Source organism: Argentina anserina, chromosome 4 (genome assembly GCF_933775445.1).
Source record: "Argentina anserina chromosome 4, drPotAnse1.1, whole genome shotgun sequence".
NCBI lineage: Eukaryota > Viridiplantae > Streptophyta > Magnoliopsida > Rosales > Rosaceae > Argentina > Argentina anserina.
The window spans coordinates 9,968,214-9,994,700 of NC_065875.1; the positions used below are offsets into that span (position 1 = coordinate 9,968,214).

General features: G+C 37.4%; 1 protein-coding gene and 1 non-coding gene across 3 annotated transcripts; both read right to left on the reverse strand.

Moving 5' to 3' along the window:
* Positions 1-369: 369 nt before the first annotated feature.
* On the reverse strand, positions 370-475 carry LOC126793031 (small nucleolar RNA R71). Its single transcript, XR_007672015.1, has one exon. It is a non-coding gene; the product is annotated as a small nucleolar RNA R71 (small nucleolar RNA).
* A 22,083-nt stretch (positions 476-22,558) lies between these two features.
* LOC126790563 (uncharacterized) lies at positions 22,559-25,987 on the reverse strand. 2 transcript variants are annotated; one of them, XM_050516854.1, is made up of 6 exons: positions 25,831-25,987; positions 25,716-25,742; positions 25,518-25,640; positions 24,515-24,737; positions 24,091-24,141; positions 22,559-23,701 (listed from the first exon to the last, which is right to left on the reverse strand). In XM_050516854.1, the coding sequence occupies exons 1-6, from the start codon at positions 25,884-25,886 to the stop codon at positions 22,802-22,804; spliced, it is 1,380 nt and encodes a 459-aa protein (XP_050372811.1). In that variant the 5' UTR covers positions 25,887-25,987; the 3' UTR covers positions 22,559-22,801. The 2 variants fall into 2 exon arrangements, with proteins under 2 accessions (XP_050372811.1, XP_050372810.1); XM_050516853.1 differs by having other exon boundaries at positions 24,055-24,141.
* Positions 25,988-26,487: the final 500 nt, after the last annotated feature.

Here is a 26,487-nt window from a genome sequence, read left to right on the forward strand (position 1 = left end):
TTGGTGCTCCAATGGCACTCAGGAATGCTTTCATCCCCACCACCCCCTGAATCACCTTCATGTATTGCTTTCACTCCACCTAATGAAGCCAACTTCTCCATTCCGTTTCAATTGCTAGGGCAACTGCCTAAGTATTCTGGTTCCTCAATGGAAGACCCTAATGTTCACCTTAGGGATTTCTTGGACATTTGCAAGGTCCAATCGATTCATCATCTGTCTCAAGAAGGCTTGAGGTTGCTTTTGTTCCCATTTACCCTTAAGGACGATGCTAAGCGTTGGTTGTACTCTCTGCCTCCAGGAATCATCACCACATGAGATGAAATGACTAGGAAGTTCTTGAAACAATTCTTCCCTGCTCAACTCACGAAAAGACTAAGGAGGGAGATTCAGAACTTCACTCAAAAGGATGGTGATTCACTCATCAGGCATGGGAGGAATTTCAGGAATTACAAAGGAAGTGCCCTCATCATGGTATTTCGTTGGATGACTTGGTACAATTCTTCTATGAAGGACTCGACACCACTAACAAGAGTATGGTGGATTCGGCATGTGGCTGCACATTTATGAACAAGACCGGTCAAGAAGCTTACACCTTGATTGATAACTTGGCCGACAACAATCGCCAATTTAGTTCTAAGGAGAAGAGAGGAAGCAAAAGCCGTGTGGTGTATGATATTGATGCAAGAAATCAGATGGCTACTTTAGAAAGAAAGCTTGACTTTCTAGTCAAGGCACTCAATGGTTCGACCATCAACACTCAAGCATGTCGCATTTGTTCACTCAAAGACCACATCACCGAGAATTGTCCAAATGGTGCAATGACTGAAGAAGAGTTGAACTTTATGGGGTAACAAAGGCCTAGGTACGATCCTTACTCGAACACATACAATCCTGGACTTAGAGATCATCCCAACTTTCGTTGGAACAACAATGCTCAACCATCCAATGCTCAAGGTCAAGGACCTCATCCTTCAGGTTTGTTTGTAAGGCCTCAGGTACCTCAAGGTTCTGTTCCCTTTAACTCTAACATTTAGGGTTCGAATAATGCATATGCACCTAACTATGATGAACTTTTGAAGTCCCTTGCTCAAGGGCAACAAAATTTAAACTCTGCAACTCAAGCTTTAGTTACAGGTCAACAAGCTCATTCTAAAGACATAACTGAGCTTAAGAAGCAGATGGGACAAGTGATCGACTTCATGAGCAAGATTCATGAAGAAGGTAAGTTGCCGAGCCAAACTAAGCCAAATCCTAACGTGAAGGCCATGATGACAAGAAGTGGGAGGATCTTGGATGCTCAATTGCAGCAAAACAAAAAGGCTGTGCCTTCTAAAGGAAAAGAGGCCGAGAGTTTCAATGCTAATTATATAGAGAAGGACCCTACCTCCTCTAAAGCTAATGATGTCGTGCCTCTTCCCAAAAGTGATCATGCCGCGCATAACAAATGTAAGGATCCTAACTCTAGTGGTTTAGTTTCAACTAATGCTCTTCCTTGTGTTCCCTTCCCCAATAGATTTGCAAAGCAAAAGAAGAATGACTCTGATCAAGTCATGCTCGACATCTTCAAGAAGGTGGAAGTGAACATGCCTCTTATTGAATGCATACAACAAAATCCTAGGTATGCTAAGTTTTTGAAAGAATTGTGCACTAATAAGAGGATGACTCGAGAAAAGGAGGTTGTCACAATGAGTGAAACGGTTTCTGCCGTGCTCTAACGGAAGCTACCACCAAAGCTTAAAGATCCAGGGAGTTTTTCTATCCCTTGTACAATCGGAAACATAACATTTGAAAAGATAATGTTAGACTTAGGTGCATCTATCAATGTAATGCCTTACTATATTTATGAGGATCTAGGTTTAGGTGATTTGAAACGAGATAATGTTGTGATTCGATTGGCAGATTGTTCCAACAAAGTCCCTTTGAGTTATGTTGAAGATGTTCTTGTGCAGGTTTCGAGCTTGATATTCCCTGCGGACTTCTATGTCCTTGACATGGAGCCAACTGAAGCAGATGACAAGGAGGTCCCTATTCTGTTTGGGCGTCCCTTTATGAGGACTATAAGAATGAAGATTGATGTGTTTAGTGGATCACTCACCTTTGAGTTCGATCGTGAAGTGATTAGCTTCACCATCTTTGAAGCCATGAGGTATCCCCTTTCGGAAATATGTGATTGTTTTTCAGTTGACATTATTGATTTTCTTGCATATAACTATCTAGATACCTTGGCACATGACGAGTTGGCACTCACCATTGCCCAAGGGGCAGGATTTGCAAGTGATGGCTCCAACATTTCTGAGTTGAAAGCCAATGATGCCGTGCCATCTCTTGTACTAGAGAATGTGGCCTCTCTTGAGGTTTTTCCACGTGAGGTAAGTTATGTCTCTCCTAGTCCAATTCTCTTAACCACTAACAAGAATCTTCCTTCTGTGGTGCAAGCCCCAAAGCTTGATCTTAAGGTTCTTCCGGACCACTTGAAGTATGCGTTTTTGGGAGATGAGGATACATTGCCAGTGATCATTTCATTTGCACTCAACAAGGAACAAGAAGAGAGATTGATTGAAGTGTTGAAGAGACACAAGACGGCCATAGGATGGACTCTAGCCGACATTAAGGGAATAAGCCCTACAATGTGTGTGCATAGAATTTTACTTGAAGATGGTGCCAAACCGACCAAGGAGGGGCAGAGACGTCTTCACCCACCAATGATGCAAGTTGTTAAGGACGAGATCACTAAGTTACATGATTGTTGTGTCATCTACCTTATTTCGGACAATAGGTGGATCTCTCCCATTCAAGTTGTGCCAAAGAAGTCCGGAATCACGGTGGTAAAGATCAAAGATAACGAGTTAGTGCCTCAAAGGACGGTGACTGGTCAACGTGTCTGTATCGACTATAGAAAGCTCAACGCCACAACAAGGAAGGATCACATGCCGTTGCCATTCATTGATCAAATGCTTAAGAGGTTAGCTGGTCATTCTTTCTATTGTTTCCTTGATGGATATAGTGGATACAATCAAATTAGTGTTGCAGAGGAAGATCAAGAAAAGACGACATTCACATGCCCTTTTGGTACGTTTGCTTATCGTTGCATGCCTTTTGGTTTATGCAACGCTCCAGGTACGTTTCAACGTTGTATGTATCACATTTCTCTGAGTATATTGGTTCTAAAATTGAAGCTTTCATGGATAATTTTTCTGGTCATGGTGAAAATTTCGAAACATGTCTAGAGAATGTTGAACTTGTGCTTAAACGTTGTGAAGAAACTAACTTGGTTTTGAATTGTGCTTAAATGTCATTTTATGGTTACACAAGGCATTGTCTTAGGCCATATTGTTTCATCTAAAGGAATTGAGGTTGATAAGTCTAAAATAGATCTTGTGCATCACTTACCCCTCCCCACAAATGTGAGGGATGTTCGATCGTTTCTTGGACATGCAGATTTCTATCGTAGGTTTATCAAGGACTTTTCCAAGATTGCGAGACCATTGAGTTCATTGCTTCAAAAGGACGTTCCCTTTCACTTTGATGATGATTGCAAGCACGCATTTGAGACATTGAAGAAGCTTTTAACATCGACACCGATCATGGCACCGCCGGATTGGTCTTTGCCGTTTGAATTGATGTGTGATGCCTCCGACTATGCAGTTGGGGCCGTGTTAGAACAGAGGAAGGACAAGCAACCTTACGCCATCTATTATGCCTCACGAACGCTCAATGATGCTCAACAAAACTACACCACAACTGAAAAAGAACTTCTTACCGTGATCTTTGCTTTAGATAAGTTTCATTCTTACTTACTTCAATCCAAAGTTATTGTTTACACTGACCATGCATCTTTGAAGTACTTACTGACGAAAAAGGATACTAAACCGAGATTGATTCGATGGATTCTCTTACTCCAAGAGTTTGATCTCGAGATCAAACTCTTGGGAAGTGATAATGTTATGGCGGACCATTTGAGCCGTTTGGTGAGAAATGCTGAGCCCCTAGCCATTCAAGAGAGTTTTCCGGATGAGCAACTCTTTCGAATTGAGGTAAGTGAGCCATGGTATGCAGATATTGTGAATTATCTTGTTTCTAAGCAATTTCCAGATACTTTATCGCATGCTCAAAAGAATAGACTCAAGGCATTAGCTAAGTATTATGTTTAGGATGAACCATACTTATGGAAACATTGTGTTGATTAAATCATTAGGAGGTGTGTCCCTGAATCTGAACATCATTCCATACTTACTTTTTGCCATTCTGAATCTTGTGGAGGACATTTTGGTTCACGTAGGACTGCTCTTAAGGTGTTAGAATGCGGTTTCTTCTGGCCTACGATTTTCAAAGATGCATATCATTTTTGCATGACTTGTGATAGATGCCAACACATGGGAAACTTAGGATCTAGGGATCAAATACCTATGACACCGATTATATATGTTGAAATATTTGATTGTTGGGGCATTGATTTCATGTGACCTTTTCCTAACTCGAATGGTTTCTTGTACATACTCGTTTGTGTTGATTATGTTTCGAAATGGGTGGAAGCAAGAGCCACCCGTACTAATGATTCTCGAGTTGTTGCAGATTTCCTTCGTTCTAACATTTTATCTAGGTTTGGTATTCCGAGAGTTATCATTAGTGATGGAGGATCTCACTTTTGCAACCGGACCATTGAGGCGTTATTGAAGAAGTATGGAATCAAGCATAAGGTTGCTACACCTTTTCACCCCCAAACAAGTGGACAAGTTGAGCTATCTAATCGTGAGATTAAGAGAATTTTGGAGAAATCTGTTGGACCATCACGCAATGATTGGTCTCAACGATTGGATGATGCTCTTTGGGCCTATAGGACGGCATACAAGACTCCTCTTGGCATGTCACCATTCCGGTTAGTCTATGGCAAGGCGTGCCATCTTCCTGTGGAGCTTGAACATCGTGCATGGTGGGCTGTGAAGAATTTTAACATGGACATTGATGAGGCCGGATTGCATAGGAAGTTGCAATTGCATGTGCTTGAAGAGATTAGGAATGAGGCCTATGATTCGGCAATGGTTTACAAGGAGAAGACTAAAACGTTCCATGACCGTATGATTAGGAAGAAACACTTTGTCGTTAGGCAGAAAGTTCTTTTATTTAATTCTTGACTTAGATTGTTTCTGGGCAAGCTCCGTTCTAGGTGGCTCGGACCGTTTATTGTTACTAATGTTTTTCCTTCTGGTGCTATTCAGATCAAAAGTATGGTGCATGGAAAGGAATTCACGGTCAATGGACATCGCCTGAAGCCGTACTATGAGAATTTTGTGGAGCATAACCTGGAGGAGACATCTCTCCTTGATCATACGGCATAGTATGATCATATATTTTTCGATTTTTGTTATGTTGTTTTGATTTTGTTTTTGAGTCTTAGGTATGCCTTTAACTGTCTAGGATGATTTGATTTGTGAATGATTGGTTGAAAGATGATCACAAGATTGGAAATTGAACTTAATTGCTATTTAATGGTTAATCGATGTGTAGAAATTGTATGAACATGTAGTAGATGAGGATTTTGAAACTTAGGTACAAAATGAGCATGTTCCTTACTTGTTTGAATTCATGTAACCTTTGTGAGTTTCGAGCCATATATGTGCTTTCTTTTTGAGTGATATTCTATCGTTCTTGCCTATATTACCTCATTATATCTATTTTGATCAATTCATATGCCATAGAATTGCAATGAACTAGAGAATGCTAGAACTTGCTTTGTAAAACTTTCGAAGCTTTATGTCATAATACTCAGATTTTGAAAAAGATTGTTGAATGACTTGAATCTTTTTTTTGGATTCCACCACTTTATACCAAAAATCCGTATGCCTTATTTTTGCCTTGCTTGGGACACCTTAGTATTAACCTATTTGAGCCTACATTAAACCTTTTCTTTCACCACCAACATGTTAATATCATTGCTTAGTATAGTTATATCTCTACCTTGTTCTCGAGGCTTGGCATAGCTGATATTTCATGTTAATATGGAGTGATGATTCGATTCAAGTGTGGAGTTATGCTATGTATGTATGTGTGCCGTATAAAAAGGGTGAAAAGAATGAAAAAAAAGAAAAAACAATAGAAAGATGACGTGAGAAGAAAAAGAGAAAAATACATAAACACGGCTTGAAAGACGTTACTGCATAGCTTTGTTTGATGTGAATTTGGAGTTGTGATGTATTTGTTGAAGGCTCAATAATGTTGTACTTTAGCCTTTGTTCGTTTTCACAATGTTTAGAGTGAAGAATGGGTCCAACATGATAGAATTGGCTATTGTTTTATGGAGTATGACGACATAAGGTGGATGATTCTTGCTCTGCTAAGTCTTGAGGATGACCTTTGTGATTCCTTTTACCTGAAAAATGATATCCTTACCGAGCCTAAACCTATCTTTTATAAAGATCTGCATGATTCTTAAAATAAGTAGCTCTTGATTTGTGGAGTTTGTTTCATGAGTAGGCATATGGTTTTGGTTCATTTGTGCATATGATTGGTATTTTTCATGAGGTTTTCGAATTCACTATGTGTTCATAACTCTTATGTGTGAAAAGCTTTTAAGCATATGCCATGTTCTTGAGAGAAAATATTCGGAGTGCATATCCCTTGTGAGTTGAATTTTGAACTTGTTTTGAACATGTTGAGCTTAATATCAACTTTGTTTCTGCCATGTCTTACTTGTTATGCGTGATCTCATGTTTATTAACCACTGAATTCATTCTATCTATTTCGATTAAGTGTTATTCTTGAAGTTATGAGTTTAAAGATCTCTGAGACAAAATGTTGAAGGCATTGTAGTTGAGTCGTTAGTTTAGTTGTATTTTTGTTTTATGTTTTGGTTTCCCTTTCTAGTGTTTGCTAAGGGACTAGCAAAGTTTAAGTGTGGGGTTGTTGATAGGAGCACAAATTCTGATGTTCTTAATGCGTTTGTGCCCTATTCTTACTCTGTGTTACATCTTATTTAGTATGGTTTAGTTTCTTTTGTATGAATAAGTGTTAAGAATCCTTGTTGAGAAATGATTCCTTGTTCGAGTAGGATTCATCCTTTCGTATTTTTTTGTTTCTAACGTACTTATTCTTATTAGGAAATACAAATCCATGTTGGAGAAGGAAAGCAATCCTAGTTCCACAAGGAAAGATAAGAAGATATGCACTTAAAAGCCCAATCCATGCAAGAATCAAAATGCTGTCAAGATTCGTAGTCCAACTTTGACGGGCTCCCCTGGACAGCTCAAAATGATTGCGAAAATGCATGATATATAGATGAAAAGCTAGGGAAGTCTAGTTGAAAATGTCACTTGGAATCATCTCAATATCTATTTTCTAGAGAAAGTTATGGCCAGAATAAAGGGACAAATGTCAGATCTGCCGAATCTAGGAAACCTTAACCAATATGGTTTCAACTTTCTGGACTTTGTGGCCAGCCTCCTTTGGGTTTTTTCCTCTATATATAGCACCTCATTTCCACAGAAAAACATCATCAACCTTGTGCACATACTAGCCAAAGCTCTACCAAAATTCATACTCACCCATCCAAGAAATCATAAAACCGATTCCACCATTCTCCACCAATCCTTAGCCTTCAAGCACGCTTGTGAAGAGGTTCCATCCCCTTGGAAAGCCACGGCTACACCTTGTGAGATCGCTTGATTGATAAAGTGTAACCATGATTCTCTCTATGTTTATTTCGGTTTTTGGTTTTTCTTGTTCTTGGTTGTGTATGTGTTTTGGTCATTGTAAACTTGTTTCGATTTTGTCTATGAGATAGTTACTTGTTTCAAATTATATAAAGTTTCGATTTTAGGTTTGTAGTTCTATGATTTTTGTTGATTTCGAGAGTATCTATGTGTTATGTATACGCTTGTAGCATGATATTTAGGTTGTTGGATTTATGACTTGTGCTATGATATGTTTATCTTTTCTATGTGATTTTAGGAATTGCATGATTGTTGGTTAAGTAGGTGACATGCTTAATGAATTCAATATGCGTGGCTTTGAAGTTGCATGGTAGGATAAGTATGTTAGATTTCGATTATAACCGCTTGGAATGAATCAAATATGTTAAGTGTCTTTGTGTTTAGGTTACTGCTTAGGACCCTAATTGGATGATCCAACCTTAGTTATTCATGATAGTGTCTCGACATAACTCTTAAGGGAGGACTAGAATCTGATTTTCGTTAGCTTTGTATGATTTCTTGTGGTAATGTATTTTGTGTTGGTTGGTTGATCACATGTATATATTAGTTTAGGTTTTATTTTCTGTTTTTAGCTTTCAACCCGATCCTATATATCAAACTCTTTTAAACTCTTATGAATTCGTTGTTAAATGTTTGTGATTCTATGCCCTGGTTGGATCCCCGGTTTGTGAACAATACCCTCTTGCTTTATACTACTAACGATGCTTACAGGGTTAATATTGATCTCGAGTAATCGAATCGATCAGTCCATTTGTGCACTTAGTTGTTAGATGAGGTTTTCTTGTTGTTATTCACAAAGTGCTTTCATTTGTGTAAATATGCAAGCTATTTGATGCCTTATTATCCTTTCTCTGGCATATACTTGTGTGTAAGTTATAACTATGAATCTGAGTGAAAAGAATAGGGTATGCATTGTGAGGAGGATTAGATTGATTAAACATGTTATGTGTCTATGTTCTCGTATCTGACTTATTCATATTATCAACCATGTTTATGAAACTTAGAATTTATGTGCTTACATGCAAATCGTTAAACTTGAAAGCTATGTGTTTTGAGATTCTGAGGCAATCATTTAGGGGCAATAGTGTTTTGTGTAGTTTTGTTTTGCTAAGGGACTAGCAAAAGCCAAGTGTGGGGTAGTTGATAGAAGCATTTTGTGCTATGTTCTTAATATGTTTTTATAGGGGTGGGCACGGGACGGGATGGGACGGGACGAAGCTCATCCCACGTCCCGTCCCACTCTTTTGAAGCGGGACGGGATCGGGACGGGACGAGGGTTTTAAGAATGCATCCCACTCGGGATCAATCCCGGTTGGGACGGGACGGGATCGGGATGGGACGGGACAAATCCCACCTTCATATAAAATTAAATAAAAACCTATATTTTTACTTTTTTATTAACAAAGTAACATTTAATAATGAAATTTTAACAAAAAAAATGCATATTATGGTCAAAATATTATAATTTACCATTACTATTTGAGTTGATATAATTTTGGAATTATTAAGAACATAAATTAGTTTCATTTTGATACAAATATATAAGAATTTTTAAGTTTTTATTAAAGGTGGGACGGGACGGGACGGGACGAAGCGGGATAGAAATTATTCGTCCCACGTCCCGTCCCACTATTATGAAACAGGATGGGATCGGGACGGGACATATGTTTTTAGACTTCCGTCCCGTCCCGTTCCTATGAATTTCGGGACGGAATCGGAACGGGATCGGGATTTCCGTTTTTTATGCCCACCCCTATGTTTTTACCTCCATTTCTACTTTGCTTAGTTCTTATTATTGTAATATCGAGTCATTCAATCATAATAGGAGTCTTGGACGGTATTGGATGTGTCTTTGTGCTTAAACGAGTTAAAAACGAAGAATTGGTCTAGAGTCCTAGTTTGAGTAGGAATCCTTATAGGACTAGGAAACCTAATTGGATTAGAAGTTTTCATCTTTCTACGTTTTGGTCGCATTGGCGATATCTTGAGAGTCCTGTTTGCACTAGGAATCCTTGTTAGAATAGGAAACGTATCATTTGGGAGAGTCCTACTTGAACTCAAACTCTTATTACGAAACTTACTTAAATGAACTTTCATGTTCTAGTAACTTACTTGTTCAAGTAAATTTCTTTTTTTTTACAAATTAGAAACTTTCCTAATCTAGCTGAGCTCATCTATTACATGTGTCTTTTTAAGACAACTATTGTCTAGATTAAGACATTATTTTCGAATGAATTATCTTCTTCTTATTAATTTCGGTTCTTATTTTCAGATTTAAGAGATAATTCATGGGAGAAGAAAGAGGGATGGATTAGAGAAGAAATAAGAGTCATATGCCGTATAGATCAGCTGAAGATAAGGCGTGCCAAGGCTTGAGGAAGAAGGAAACTCACAACTAGAGATAAACAAGGAGTTCGTGTGATACAAGGAGAGCTCCTCACGGCTCAAGTCCAAATCCACAAGGAAGAAGGAGTCCAATACCGTGCCCAACTATTCAGGGATTAAAGGAAATAATTTTCAGAATGAGATAAATCAAAGAGATTAAATAGGAGATCAGGCCCTTTAGAGACTCACACGGCAAAGCAAGGAGAGAAACAAGGAGTCCAAGCCGTGAATAACTCTTGAACTTGTGAAGGAGTCTTTGCCGTGTCATCCAAATCAGAATAGGATAAGAGACTAGCCGTGTATTTCATGAGATAAACAAGGAGAAAAGAGCTGAATTAAAGAAAGGAACAAGGACAACCATTCGATGTATTCATTGATACGAGATCACCGCCGTGCGTTGATGGATTAACCCACCAAGCCGTGCAGCCTCTCCTCTCCTCGTTCGTCTATATAACGCACGGTTTCACTTCATAATTGGCATCACCTCTCATTCACAAAGCTAGGCCGAACCTCTGCCAAAATACATCCAGAAAATTCAAGCCAGAACCTTCATCCATCACCACCATAGCCGTGCTACCCTTCCTCCTCCTCCAAATCGAACTCATCCTTGCCGAATCCTTCAAGGTTTCTAATGTGTGATTCATCCATGGCCTGTAATTTTTCTTTTGGTTTTCTGCACATTTCGAATTCTTTGTATGAATTATTGGATGTTATTTTCGGTCTCATATATGAAGAATATATTTTCAGACTTATTTGGTTTTATGTTTTGATTGTATGAACTCATGAATGTGTATCCCGTGTGTTATGACTAAGCGCAGTAGGATTTTCGAATTAATTTAGGTTTTATTTTGATTGATTCCTTGAACTTGTACATCTAAATAAATGCTTGAGGAAGCCACGGCCATGGCTCTCCTAAGGTTGCAGTTTCACCAAAGTAATCTCTAATTGAGTTATGCGCTTCGTGTTTCAATTATTGGTACTTGTATAGGGCTGTGATAGTTCTAGGAATTTGCATGCTTAATCAAGATGAGTGACGTCATGCTTGCTTACATGTCTCCAATTGGACTTAATGTGTTTATGTGCTTCTTTGTGTTTAACTAGTACGCTTCGTTATGTTGAACTCTTTTTAACATATGTTTAAAATTGAATGCTTCGTTGATTCTACATAATTTAGAAGACTTAACGATTAGTTAAACCGCTTAGGAATCTAATTAGAATTGGAATTAAAATGGACTAAGATTAAATCAAAATGTTTGCTGCTTATAAGTTGTTTTGTGCATGTCATACATGTTATATGAGTAGAATTTATACTCGGTTGATACGCTCGACCTCACTAGGAGTCTTTGGCGGTATGAGATGCATTTTTGTGCTTAAACAAGTTAAAAACGCAGAATTGGTCTAGAGTCATAGTTTGAGTAGGAATCAGGAAACCTAGTTGGATTAGGAGTCTTCATCTTTCTACGTTTTGGTCGCGTTGGTGATGTATTGAGAGTCCTTCTTGCACTATGTATCCTTGTTAGACTAGGAAACATATCATTTGGGAGAGTCCTACTTAAACTGAAACTCTTATTGCCTTGAAGATCTCAGCCGTGCATTCTTCATGGATTCAGCCCAAAATCGAGCAGCCATCCTCCCTCATTCCTCTATATATAGCACGGCGTCTCTCTCAAATAGTCATCACCTCTCATTCACAAAGCTAGGCCGAACCTCTGCCAAAATACATCCAGAAAATTCAAGACACAAGCTTCATCCATCACCACAAATCATGCCATCCTTTCCCCTTCTCCATAGTCGAATTCATCCTTGCCGAATCCTTCAAGGTTTCTAATGTGTGATTCATTCATGGCTTGTATTTTTCTTTTTGGTTTTATGAATATTGCGATTTCATTGTATGGATTATTGGATGTACTTTCTAGTTTTATATATGAAGAACATATTTTCAGACTTGTTTGGTTTTTTGTTTTAATTGAATAAACTCATGTTTGTGTATGTATGCTGTGCTTGATGAATAGGGGCAGTAGGATTTTCAAATTGTTTTTGATTTTATTTTGATTAATTCCTTGAACTTATACATCTAGATCAATGTTTGAGGAAGCCACGACCATGGCTCTCTTAAGGTTGCGATTTCTTTCACCAAAGTAATCTTTAATTGAGTTATGTGCTTCGTGTCTCAATTATTGGTACTTATATATGGCTGGGATAGTTTTAGGAATTGCATACTTAATTAAGATGAGTGACGCCATGCTTGTGTACAGGTCTCCAATTCGACTTAATGTGCTTATGTGCTTCTTTGTGTTTAACTAGTACGCTTCGTTATGTTGAACTCTTTTTAGCTTATGTTTAGGATTGAACGCTTCGTTGATTCTAAATAAATATGAAGACTTAACGATTAGATAAACCGCTTAGAGCTCTAATTAGAATTAGAATTGAAATGAACTTGAGTTGATTCGAAATTGCTTGCTGCCTATTAGTTGTTTTGTGTATGTCATACATGTTTCATAAGTAGATTTCGTGCTTGTTAATGTGATGAGTGGTAGATAAATTGTATATAAGTAATTTAGGATTTATTTTCAGTAATAGTTTTATAATCAAAATCAAATCTCCCAATAACATGATAAGTTGTGAGGCCCTTTTGATTATCCGAACTGAACGATCCCTACTTAGTTTATACTAACAATGATGTTTTACAGGGTTTATATAGACGTTCTAAGTAACGCTTGATCGGTTCGATTACTCGAGATCAATATTAACCCTGTAAGCATCGTTAGTAGCATAAAGCAAGAGGGTATCGTTCACAAACCGAGGATCCAACCAGGGTAAAGAATCACAAACATTTAACAACGAATTCATAAGAGATATAAAGATTTGATATAGGATCGGATCAAGAACATAAAAATAAATCCTAAACTAATATATACATGTGATCAACCAACCAACACATAAGCAATTACCAAACAAATAACATAAAAACAAAGGTAACGAAATCTAATCTCAATTAAGTTCATGTCGTAAGGTTCATTATACATCCTAGAATCGGTTATGCAGTTAAGTTTCTCCCAAGGTTCCTAACTCAATGACACTTTAACACATTCGAACTCAGTCCCAACCTCATTCGAAATCTAACATACTTATCCTACCATGCAACTTCAAAGCCACACATATTGAATTCATTAAGCATGTCACCTACTTAACCAACAATCATGCAATTCCAAAAATCACATAGAAAAGATAAACATATTCAAATGCACAAGTCTAACCGAACCTAGACAATAATCGGTGAAGGTGACAAAGAACAAACAATTAATCAACTCCCAAGTATTAAAATCATTTATAACTTTGGATTATTACACATGCGACGTCAACTTCCGGGTATCAAACACACACGTAAGTAAGAACACACCGAAAATCATTTAAATAAATAAACAGAAATTCATGGCATAAAACCTAAAATCATTGAATTAAAAATCGAAAACCTTAATTCATGATGTCATTCGAAAGTTACAAATATCTCATAGACAAGAATAAAAATAACATTAACAAAACCTAAACATAAATCATCCAAGAACAAGAACATAAAAACCCGAAAACTTAACATGAAGATCAAAGAGTTACACTTTATAATTCTCCTCCCAAGGTTCCTTACAAAGGTAGCACGAGATCTTCAAGAGTATGGTATCCGAGGCTCCCAAGCTTTGGACAGAAAATATGATGAAGGGTAGTGAATTCGGATTCTATGGTTCTTGGTGAATGAAAGTGTTTGAGCAGAGCTTTGGCAAGTCTTGTGGGCAAGGTTGATCATCCTTTTATGTAGAAATGAAGTGCTATATATAGAGGAAGAAACCCAAGGGAGGATGGCCACAAAGTCCACAAAGTTGAAACCAAATTGGTTGAGGTTTCCTAGATTCGGCAGATCTGACATTTGTCCCTTGTTATGGCCATAACTTTCTCTAGAAACAAGATATTGAGATGATTCCAACTGGAAATTTCAATTCGACTTTCGTGGCTTTTCATCCATATATTTTGCATTTTCTCAGTCATCTTGAGCTTTCCAGGAGAGCCCGTCAAATTGGATGATTTGCACTGCCAGAATTCTGATTTCTATAAGGATTGCATATCTTTTGCATTAATTGTATATATTCTTCCTCCTTTAATGTTGATTTCTTTTACACAAATTTCTTCCTTTGAATTAGGGAGGCAGCAAAATTCTTAATTGTTACAGCCATGTTTGATTTTTCTTACCTCTCCTCATTAAATTTGCTGCATGCCTTCTTTAACTTTTTTGCCTCTTCTCATTTAATTTGCTGCATGCCTTCTTTGACATTCTTTGGTGCAGAAATTTATGGAGATTCTGATACATATTTATGCTCATATGTAGGAGAAATAAGGTCTCAAGTTTCCCTCGTAGCCCTTGGATAAAAGCAAATCAATGGCTCAGATGATTCCGCCGAGTTCGCTGGACCTCCGATCAATGATTCGGTCATATCTCCCTGTAGGAATAAGATATTGATTTGATTCCAAATCCTACAGAAACTAGACTCATATAGCTTTCTATCCATATAAGGCACATTTTCCAACTCGATCGGAGCTATGCAGGGGACCCCGTCGAAGTTGGACTACGAATCTTGACAGCATTTTCATTCTTGCATTGATTGGGCTTTTAAGTGCAAATATTCTTCTCTTTTTTCCTTGTGGAACTAGGAAGCTTTCCTTCTCAAACATGGATTGGTATTTCCTAATAAGAATAAGTACATTAGAAACAAAGAAATACGAAAGGATGAATCCTACTCGAACAAGGAATCATATCTCAACAAGGATTCTTAACACTTAACACGATTTCATCATCAATTCACTCATAATTGATATAAGCTCTACCTAGACACTTATTCATAGAAAAAAAACTAAAATATACTATATAAGAGGTAACAAAGAGTAAGAATATGTCATAATCACATTAAGAACGTCACACTTTGTGCTCCTATCAACGCTCTATCATTTTGGTGCCGTTTCGGGGAATTGATTAATTCTCAATTATTTGAAGTGTTAATTTTGTGCTATATTGTGAATTGTGTAATTATTTACTTGTAAAAATATTTAAGTGAACGATAGCTCGAAAATACAAAAAAAACGAAAAAAATATATATATGAAATCGTAAAATGTGATTGTTGTAAGTTGTTACTTGTGAAATTATTGTTGTTATAATGTTATAGTTCTTTGCATATAAGATACTTGTTACATTTGGTTAAATTTTTAAGGAAGTTAAATATTTATTTATGCTTAGTTTATTATAAGTTATAAAGTGAACGGAATAGGTAAAGTGCATTTTGCTGAGCAAAAAGCCTGAAGAAGAAAAAAAACCGGACCGGACCGACGGGCCCGTTCGGGCAGGCCGGGCTTTTTTCCAGGCTCGTGTGTTGTCATGTGATAAACGGGCCGGGCTTTGTTATGTCCGGGCCGGTCCCGGGCCTTCAAATCCTTAAACAAATAAAACCCGGAAACCCAGAACGTTAGGTGTCATTATGTAATTGGCTTTCGTAAGTGATCATAAACTTATAGAATAGATACAATGACACTGTAACATAACCAAAAACAGAGGTAAGCCCAGAAAACCGGGCGGGCTCGTCCGGGTTTTACAACCGAGCCGGGCCCGGGCTCTGAAAAAAATAGCCCGGGCTGAACCCGCGCCCAGCCCTAAATGCAGGCCCTAATATAATCTAAACTGGGGTTAGGTAGAAAATAACTAAAAGGGAAAGAAACTAAAACCCTTAAGCTAAAAGATTTGAATAAACTAAATCTATTGAACTTCAAAAACTGAGGAACTAACATAAGCTACAACTCCTTAAATAACCTAGACTCAACTACTCATAATAGATGCTACTAATTACTAAACTTTCAAGTTAAACACACACAAAACACAAGAAAATAATGACTAACACAAGTTAAGAAAACACATTTAATGTAGCTGGACTCTAGGATACTTTTTTAGAAGTAAAGAAAACACATTTAATCTAACTTTTAGACTTTCTAAAGAAATACTGACTGCTTCATTCTCCCCGGGTTACAGAAAACTCGTCCTCGAGTTTTTACGGACTGAGATGTTTGACATTGAAAACATCTGAAGTCTTTAATTGTTTCGGAAGCTGTAGTTGATAGGCTTTTTTGTTTATCTTCTTGAGAACTTTGCAGGGGCCGATTTTTCAATCTTTGAGCTTATTGTAAGCTCCAGTAGGAAACCTGTCATTTGTTAAAACTGCCCACACCATATCACCTTCCTAAAACACAACGCTCCTACGGTGTTGATCTGCTACAACTTTATACTTCAGTTTGCTCTCTTCTATTCTTTTCTGCACCTCTTCATGGATGGACTTGATATAGTTTGTCATTTCTTCTACCCTCTTTCTGACTGTGCTTGTATTTGGAAGTGAATTCAAGTCTAGAACACTGTTTGAATTTTGGCCATACACTACTTGGAAAAGGACTGCACTTCGTGGTTCGGTTTTGCGACCTGTTGAATGCAAATTCAGCATGTGGTAACACTAAGTCCCATTCCTTAGGCTTATCACCAACTAGACATCTGAGTATATTTCCCAAATTCTGATTGATAACTTCAATTTGACCATCAGTTTGTGGATGGTAAGCATTGTTGAAACACAACTTAGTTCCAATAATCCTCCACAAGGTCCTCTAAAAATGACTAATAAACTTCGGATCACGATCTGAAGTGATGGTGTTGGGTAGGCCATGCAGACGAACCACTTCTTTAAAGAATAAGTTGGCCACATTGGTTGCATCCATTTTACGACATGGAACAAAATGATCCATCTTTGAGAATATGTCCACCGCCACCAAAATAGAATCCATTCTCCTTTGAGTTCTAGGCAGGTCAAGGACAAAATCCATGCTCACATCTGTCCATGCTGACTTGGGAATAGGTAGAGGAGTATATAACCCAGCATTCGATAAACCACCCTTACTTCTTTGGCACACATGACATCGCTCTACAAACCTTGTGACATCCCGCTTCAACTTTGGCCACCAATAAGTCGAAGTGATCAGAGATAGAGTCTTGTCACGTATAAAATGACCTTCTTGAAGAAGTTCCTTGAGAATTTTCTCTCTTAAAGAACCTTCTGGAATGCCTAACTGGTCATCCTTGAAAAGATAGCCATCATAACTGACCAGCTAATGGGTACCAAATATGGATCTTCCTTGTATTGCCTTTAAAAGCTTCAAACCCCTTCACCTCAATACGAACAGTAGACAAAAGAGAAGCTTTACGACTCAGTGCATCAGCCACCTTTTTATGAACTCCAACCTTATGCTTTATTGTATAATTGAATTGCTCCAAGAAGTTTACCCAGCATGCGTGCTTCCTAGTCAATTTAGACTGCCCTTTGATGTACCTCAAGGCTCCATGATCAGAGTAGAGAATGAACTCTCTATGAGCCAAGTTCAATGTCATAGGTACTCTATCAAAACCTTGCACTGGTGAGTTTCTCACTGAAAAATCCAACTGGTCTCCTTTCTTGACTCAACATTACTTCAATCCCCACCCTTGATGCATCACAATCAAGTTGAAACACCTTTTCAAAATTAGGTAGAGCAAGGACTGGTGCTTCACATATCTTTCTCTTTAACGGCTCAAAACTTTCAGTAGCTTCCGACATCAAACTAAACTTCTGATTTGTCTACAAACAGTCAGCAATTGGGCCAACCAAGCTGCTGAAATTAGGAATGAATCGTCTATAAAAGAAGCAAGCCCATGGAAGCTCCTGACTTCATGTAGATTCTGAGGTGTAGGCCAATCAAGTATAGCTTTGACCTTTGAATGATCCATAGAAATTCCTTCCGAAGACACCACATAAGCAAGAAAAGTGACTTGTTCAGCCATGAACATGCACTTTTTCAGGTTAGCATATAGCTGCTCCTTCCGTAGTGTTCCAAGTACCTCTCTTAGATGTTGTTCATGAGCAATGCAGGATGGGCTATAGACAAGTATATCATCAAAGTAAACCACCACAAATTTTCCAATATAACATTTCAATACATCCTGCATTACCGCATAAATGGGTTAGGCGCATTGCATAAGCCGAATGACATCACCATCCACTCATACAACCCTTCTTGAGTTTTGAAAGCCGTCTTCCACTCATCGCCTGGACGAATTCGGATCTGATGGTAGCCACTCCGTAGGTAAATCTTGGAGAATATTTTGGCACCTCCCAACTGATCTAGCATATCATCAAGGCAAGGAATTGGATAGCGATATCGAACACTGATCTGATTGATTGCTCGACTATCCATGCATATTCGCCATGTTCCATCTTTCTTTGGAGTTAATAAGGCTGGAACTGCACAAGGGCTTAAACTTTCTCTTAGCAAGCCCTTCTCCATTGCTTCAATCACCTGCCTTTGCAACTCCTCCTTCTTTTGGACTCATTTTATACGCTGCTTTATTTGGAAGGCTAGAACCAAGCACAAGATCAATCTGATGTTGGATACTCCTTAGCGGTGGCAACCCTGGAGGAAGATCTTCTGGCAACACATCTCTCACACTCCCTCGCCGGGTTTTGGTTGTTTTTGTAATCTCACACCCCCTCCCACCCCTCTCGCGAGGTTTTGGATGCTTTGTAATCTCACACCCCCTTGCGCGAATTTTTTTTGGTTTGCAATCTCACACCCCTTTATCGGGTTTTGGTTGGTAACTAATCTTCTACCCCCTCGCCGGATTTTGGTTGTTTCGCAATCTCACACCCACTCCCAGGTCTGAGATTGTGTTGTGTATCGTATACATCATGCCTCTCATGCACACAAGAATAACACACGGTTTTTGAGGTAAAGATTCAGACATTGGCCTAATAGGATTCCCTTTAACAAAAAAAACAAGAGTTCTCAAAGAAGGTATATAAAAGAATTGATTGACATACATTATAGATGATCTTCAATTGAGAAAATCACTGATAGCCTAGCTCAAAGGTATTGAATTCAAAGTGCATTGTAACACTAGCAGCAATGTCGGATCATCTCAAATAAGGCACACATTAATGAAGATAAACATGTACCATATTTTACGACTAATTGCTAATGGTATCTGTCAAGGAGGAAGATCATTACAATGCAAATAGTATAAAAAGAAAACAATCCAAAGTTGTATAATATACTCTCCATCCTTTTACACACAAAAATAAATCAATATATATCAGTTCTAGAAATTACCTCTTTGATGAGATCACACAATGCAGCAACACCAAGACAAGCAACAACAATGTATACCATGTAGGATTTATTCTCTCCCAGATTTTTGCACGTCTGTGAAACAAACCTGGCAAACCGGAAGTCAAAAGAGTGTTAGAAACCACAATAGAACTGCCAAAATCCTCTCCAATACATGTAGTTGATCAGTTTGATTACTTGATATCAATACTAACCTTGTAAGCATCGTTAGTAGTATAAAGAAAGAGGATATCGTTACAAACCGGGGATCCAACCAGGGACTGAATCACAAATCAAACAACAACGAATTCACAAAGAATATAAGTTTTGATAAGTTTCAATTTAATATATGAACATAAAATAAAACCTAAACTAATATATACATGTCATCAATCAAACACATACTCAAGCAATCACCAAACAAATCACATAAGGAATCAAGACATCGAAATCTAAACTCAATCGAGTTCATGCCGTAGGTATCTTTTCTCATCCTAGAATCGATCATGCAAATAGGGTCCTCAGCGGTCTCCTAACACATAGACACTTAACACATTCAAGCATTGCTCTGCGGCTCACTTATAATCTAACACTACTAACCTAAACATGCATAGTCCGCGCAACACATAAGATCAATTATGTTCATAAGCACAAGTCTTAAATCGAAACCTAACTAACACACATAAGCCTCATGACATCAATGACTTATTTAGGCAAATAAACAATGAACCACATCAAGAACAAACACTTAGTCTACTCTGCATCCTAAACGTTTATATCTTTGGTTGCTTAACACATCAATCTAACTCCGTGTATTAATCACACGTATTATATAAGAACACACTGAAAATGCTCTAAGTATAATGAACAGAAACACACGACAATAAAACCTAAAATCCTTGAAATCCTTAATTCAATACATCATTCGAAAGTCATAACAATCTCATAGATAAAATTCAAATAAAGTTTAACAAAACCAAAACATAAATCATCCTTAAACAAAAACAATAGACACCGAATCATAAACATGAAAATCATAGAGTTACAGTTTAAATTATCTTTCGCGGCTTAAGACAAGATAACTAAATATCTTCAAGGGAATGAACGGCGTATGCTCTGCGCTTAGGAGTAAAAAGATGGTGAATGACTTGATAAATTAGGAACTAGGGTTCTTGGGAAGATGAATGTGTTTTGGCAGAGCTTTGGCTATACTTGGTACAAGGATTGATGATCATTCTGATGTTGATTCGTACCTCTTGTACAACGAAACAAGATAAAAATATACAAATATACAATATGAACAATGAATTCGAAATTAAAAGTTAGTGATCCATCTCTATGGATTCCCTGCAACGGCGCCATTTGATCAGTTCGATTACTCGACATCAATAATTAACCATGTAAGCATCATTAGTAGGATCAACCAAGAGGGTATCGTTCACAAACCGGGGATCCAGCCAGGGCATAGAATCACAAACATTTAACAACGAATTCATAAGAGTTTAAGGATTTTGAGATATAGGTTGGGTATCAAAAATAAAAAACAGAAAATATAAAACCTAAACTAATATATACATGTGATCAACCAACCAACACACAAACCATCACGAAAACAATTCATATAAAGAAACCGAAAACAAGTTCTAGTCCTCCTTTCAGAATCATGCCGAGACTTACTCATGAACAACTAAGGTTGGATCATGCAATTAGGGTTTTAAGCAGTAACCTAAACACATAGACAGTTAACACATTCGATTCATTCCAAGCAGTCCTAATCGAAATTTATCATCTTCATCTTATCATGTAATTTCAACGCCATGCACATTGAATTCATCAAGCATGTCACCTACTTAACCAACAATCATGCAATTCGAAATTTACATATAAAAGACTAAACATGTTCATAGCATAAGTCTTTAATCCAACAACCTTAATATCATGCTACAAGCATATACATAACACTTAGATATCAAAATCATTCAAGAACTAAGCACGGCCGAAACCAAAATATGAAATCGCAACTTTATATAAATTGAATCAAGTAGCTATTTCATAGATAAAATCGAAACAAGTTTACAATATCCAAATCGCATACACAATCAAGAACAAGAAAACCAAAACCGAAATAAACATAGAGAGAATCATGGTTACACTTTATCAATCAGGCGATCCTAGAAGGTGTAGCCGTGGTCTTAAGGGAATGAAATTTCTTCACAAGCTTGCTTGAAGCTATGGATGATGGTGGAGAATGGTGGAATCGGTTTTAGGATTTCTTGGAAATGTGAGTATGAAATTCGGTAGAGCTTTGGCTAGTATGTGCGCAAGGTTGATGATCTTGAATAATAAGGTCGTGCCTCTATATATAGGAGTCAAAAACATAGCTTTGTCGTTTCAATTAGGAGATATAATCGGATTGGGAAGCTGAAATCTTTTTTGATATGGACTTTGATTCATGTACTCCAAATCCAACTTGATGTAGGAAACCAAATCCAATTGGGAAACACATAGGCTGCACGGCATCTCTCATTCTTCAACTAGGATTTAGCTGGCCAGCCTCCTCTCTTCTTATCCAACTCAGACATGACTTTCTTGTCTCACTAGAAATGCATCACGGCATCACTACTCCTTGTCCAAATAAGATTTGTCTTTCTTGAAAAGAAATCGACGATTAAGGATTAGGAAAGAATGAAAATAGGAAAGTAGAGTCCTAGTTGAGTAAGGAATCCTAGCTCAATAAGAATTTCTAACAATTAGCACAATTTCATCATCAAATCATCCAAATTCGGCATAGATCTACCTAAACACACAAATAACAAATACAAACTTAAAACAACTAAATAAGCAGTAACAAAGCATAAGAATATGGTATATATACATTAAGAACGTCACACTTTTTGCTCCTATCAGGTCTTCCCTAGGGAACCCTTCTCTCATCTCAACTACTCTATTTGCTTATGAATGTTGGTGGGGACTTGAGGATCAATGGTTTAGGTCCCTAAATGACAGAACCAAAAAGCTGAATTTGTAAATATATTAGAACCATCAAACATGTGTTTGACGCAAGGAAGTGCGATGATCTGTACTTTTTTTTTTTTTCTGTTGAATGATGAATATGTCCAGTGGTTCTTTATCATCTCTGCCCATGTAAATTTTTGCCATGAAAGATGGCCTCTGTTGAAGGGTTAACTGAATATAACTCATAAGCCAATGTTGAGTTTATACTGGGCAAATGTTAGAGCAAGTTTGTGCAGTCCTGTAGCCTTTAAACGGGATGCAACTCATGTTGATCATAGAACATAATTAAACTGCTCATCAAATGTCATCAGTTGCTTAGCAGATAAAAGACGGTCAGAATTACAAACTACAGTTCTTTTTTCCAAGCAGTTCTCCCACGACCTGCATTTCTGGTGATAAACTATGACAGCAATTCCTTCAACTAAGATAGACTCCAAAACGTCCAAAACTCCCCAGAGAATGTTAAACTCGCCAAATTGCGGTATCACGAAGGGCCACTAGGCATATTCATCCTTGCAATCTTGATTAGGTTCTCCTGTCGTTCTTGCATATTTTCCTTGTGCTTTTTTCCACTGAGATGACAGCGCATGTCAATCTCACCAGGACAGCGTATGCTACAAATTTCGCACCAGAATCCGGATCTCTTCACCCTGGGAACTTCATTTGGCTTCGGTTGTTGACTGTGTACCTTCCCTATGGGTATAGCAGTTTTCCCTTTCTGGACGTTGCTGGAAACAGTCTCTGCTACCTCCTCTGTCAGTTTACAGCACTTCTTTGGGGTCGCAGACGGACTAGTATTTTTCTGGCCTTGCACATTTTGATTTACAGTACCTTTTGCTTTTGATTCACTGCTGCGGATACTCTTTCCTGGCTCTTGGTTCGGTTGATGGGATGTTTTGGCAGTTGAAGCTGGGGCAATCTTGGGCACTTTTGCCTGGTTTTTTGCTTTCAGTGCCTCGTATGCCACCTTGTGTTTTCTCCCTGACAGGTGGAAATTCAAAGTTCTTTCACTTATAGTAGTTACCTGACAGAGAGCACAAGTCCACTCTTTCTGGACTTCTTTAGGAGACTCTGGATCTTCTATACCTGTTCCAACCTCATCTGGCTTTTCAATACGATTTTCAGGCCAGGTGAGCTTCTGCACTGCCTCATTCTTTATCTCCAGTGCCTCGTATGTAGCCTTGTGTTTATTATCACCTAGAGGGGAATTAGAAATTGCATCAGTTTGAGTTGGTAGAGGACTGACTGTAGTCGGCTCCTTCTGGACCTTCTTTGGAGGTGGATTATCTTTTCTGTCAACTGCAACCTCAATGACTTTTTCATTCATCCTCCTAGAAGAAAAGTTATCTTCATTCACAGTGACATTAGGCTCTGCCAGACTAACCTACAAGTGCAATGAAACAAGGTTAAAACGGGCCCTTTTTCTTCCCTTCATTAATAAACTCTTAAATGGACACAGTTCTGTTGCTATAAAGAAGATAAACATGAATATGAACATTCCAAATAGAGAGTGAAACCCGAATTCATGTGACGAGTCCGGAGAAAAGAATGATAACAACACATTAGGCAGAACTGCAGAAGTATAAAAAACAGTTCTGCCACCAAATAAGCAAAGTGACTGCAAGCATATCTTTTTCTCATGTAAAGCAATTGCAACTAATGCCAAATATTTATACCATGTACATATTTATAAGCATCAATGTAGTTGTAAGAATTTACTACATAGAATACCCTTACTTGGCTAGCAGTTGCTTCCTTATTTTTCAGCATTACCTGCACAGCTTTAATATCTTTCTGTTCACCATTTGGCTTCATAAATTTGGACTACAAGACAAGACAAGGAAAGGTCCAATGATGAACTAAGGAGTTAAGTCAGAAGCAGTAATATTAGAAAGGCATTTTTTTTTTCAAGATTTATCAGTGATCACATTCAACAACAAAAACTCTTCCAATGCCATTTGGGATTATTCGGCTATTCATCTAGCTCAACTGACTAATACTGTATATAAGGGACCATAAAATATCTATGAATCACAACAGAGATATTATGCATTCTACAGCTTCATTATTCATGGTTAAAAGTGAACTAAACTCTTTTACATTGATATTTGTCCTCGTAGACTGAAAAACATATTAATAAAATAAATGAGTCAGGAACTAGTAATCAACCTCTAACAGTGATACAAGAAGTCCTTACCTTGCCAGCGATAAACTTCACCAAACCTTCAGGTCCATTCTCAGAGGGAAAGTTATCTTTCAGAAGCGACTCCTTCCGCTTATTGAACAAGTTTAAAACAATTTGGGGTCCCATGGAGAAGCATGGATAGATAAGGTGTCTATAGACATATAAGGCACCATCAAAACGCGGCATCACCAAAATAAAGACAATTAGTAGCCTAATGTATTGCCAGAGAAGGAACCTGACAGGTTTCGAGTTGGCAAATAGAAAAAAGGAAAAACGTTAGTGAAATGAATATTACATATTACGGTCACATTGAAAATTGTAATGAGATTCAGAACGTTGTAATAAAGGACCCCCACTGATATTAAACATAGTCACTCTTTTTCTTCGAAAATAAAAGGAGTGAAAGCTTCCTCACAAGTGTACATTGGTACATGGACATAAATTGATTTGACATTAAGTTTGAACTGAAACAATACACTTATTGAAAAGCTTGAAGTGCATTATAGAACAACAAAGATGTGAAAGAACAGAAAATTCATGTAATCCTACACTTTACACATGAGGATCATATAAAATTAGAAATCCAAACAAACCATGGTTATCAATATTTCTCCTTTACACGAGAAACCGAGTTTCATCTAAAATAGCAATACACATAAATATATCATGTGTCTTGATGTATTTTTCAAATTGACTCGTGAAACTTTCTGTTCCTTGGGGATATGTCATGCCAACTCCATATTCCATTCCTCAGACTGTGATGTCCAGCATATCAGTACAGCCACAGTAAAAAAGCTTCTTTTTTTTTACTACTAGAAAACGTTTAAAAGATTCCCTCTTTCATTTTCACTACTACTTCTCCTATTTCCTTCGTAGAGTATGCAGTTAAATGATACAGTTCTCTTGCCTAGATTATACAAGGTTCCACAATCTCTTTGCTTTCATCGAGTGGACAATCGAAAACAGAAATACCCAATAGAAAAAGGAAAAGAAAATAGAAATGAAAGAGAATTACCATTCTAGGAACTTCATAAAAGCATGTTCGAAGAGCAAGATCAATGAGAAGACGACCCAATACGTATTCAACTTGTGAGTGTCTGTAATGGAGTTTGTCTCGATTGCTTTTATGGAAGAATACCTGTCAGATACTCAGATTTATAATGATCATCATCAGTTACTATTAGAGCTGTTTAAGTCAGAGATGGAAACTTACAGAGGATAGAGCATAGCGAAGAGAGGCCTGCAAGTAAATCATAAACAATAACCACAGTTTGTTATCATAATCTGAAAGAAATTTCTCAACTTTAACAAGGTGGTCATCGTCGTACCATGCAAGAACATCAAAGCATTGGAGCGCAAAACCAAGAAGACCCAGTAAACCCATGTTGATGAGCTTCACCGTCTTCCGATGCTCACTATGAAATTGAGCTGCAGCGTCGAATCAAATTCTCATCTATCTCGTCTTTGGAATTTGTAAGACTCGGAGACGACCATACTTTTTCTTGCTTGACCAAAAGGACGTGGACACTTAATGGTTAAGTATTGTCATTACTGCTTTTTTTTTCTCCTTCCATTTTATTAAAGGGAGCTTCTAATATACCTCTTAAAATGACACTTGAACTTTTATTTTTTTCCTACATAATTTTGATTTAGTCAATGCATATAACATTACTAAAAAACATATAACAATAAAAATACAAAAAGATAAATAATTCTTTACTTATCAATTATAAAATATAAATGTAGATAATTATCTTTTATATTTATTACTAGACAATCCAAAATGAGATATCAAATTGCATTAAATGACTTAATTGATTACCTTCTTTTTTATAAACATTATTAGTCAAAACATTAATGTAGGTTATAAATATCAAATTGAATGTAGACGATTTAATGTATAAACTATATAACTATTTAGAATTTCTCATAAACTTCCATTTGAGCCAAAAAAAACAAAACTCGTTCATTAGAGGTTAGAATAT

What these genes read in the sequence shown, in the direction of transcription:
- LOC126790563 (XM_050516853.1), bottom strand. Translation starts at nt 25,886, where the DNA reads ATGGGTTTACTGGGTCTTCTTGGTTTTGCGCTCCAATGCTTTGATGTT. An exon ending in TGCTTTGATGTTCTTGCATG is followed by an intron (nt 25,743 to 25,830) that starts GTACGACGATGA and finishes ATTTACTTGCAG; the next exon opens with GCCTCTCTTCGCTATGCTCT. An exon ending in TTTATGAAGTTCCTAGAATG is followed by an intron (nt 24,738 to 25,517) that starts GTAATTCTCTTT and finishes GAAACCTGTCAG; the next exon opens with GTTCCTTCTCTGGCAATACA.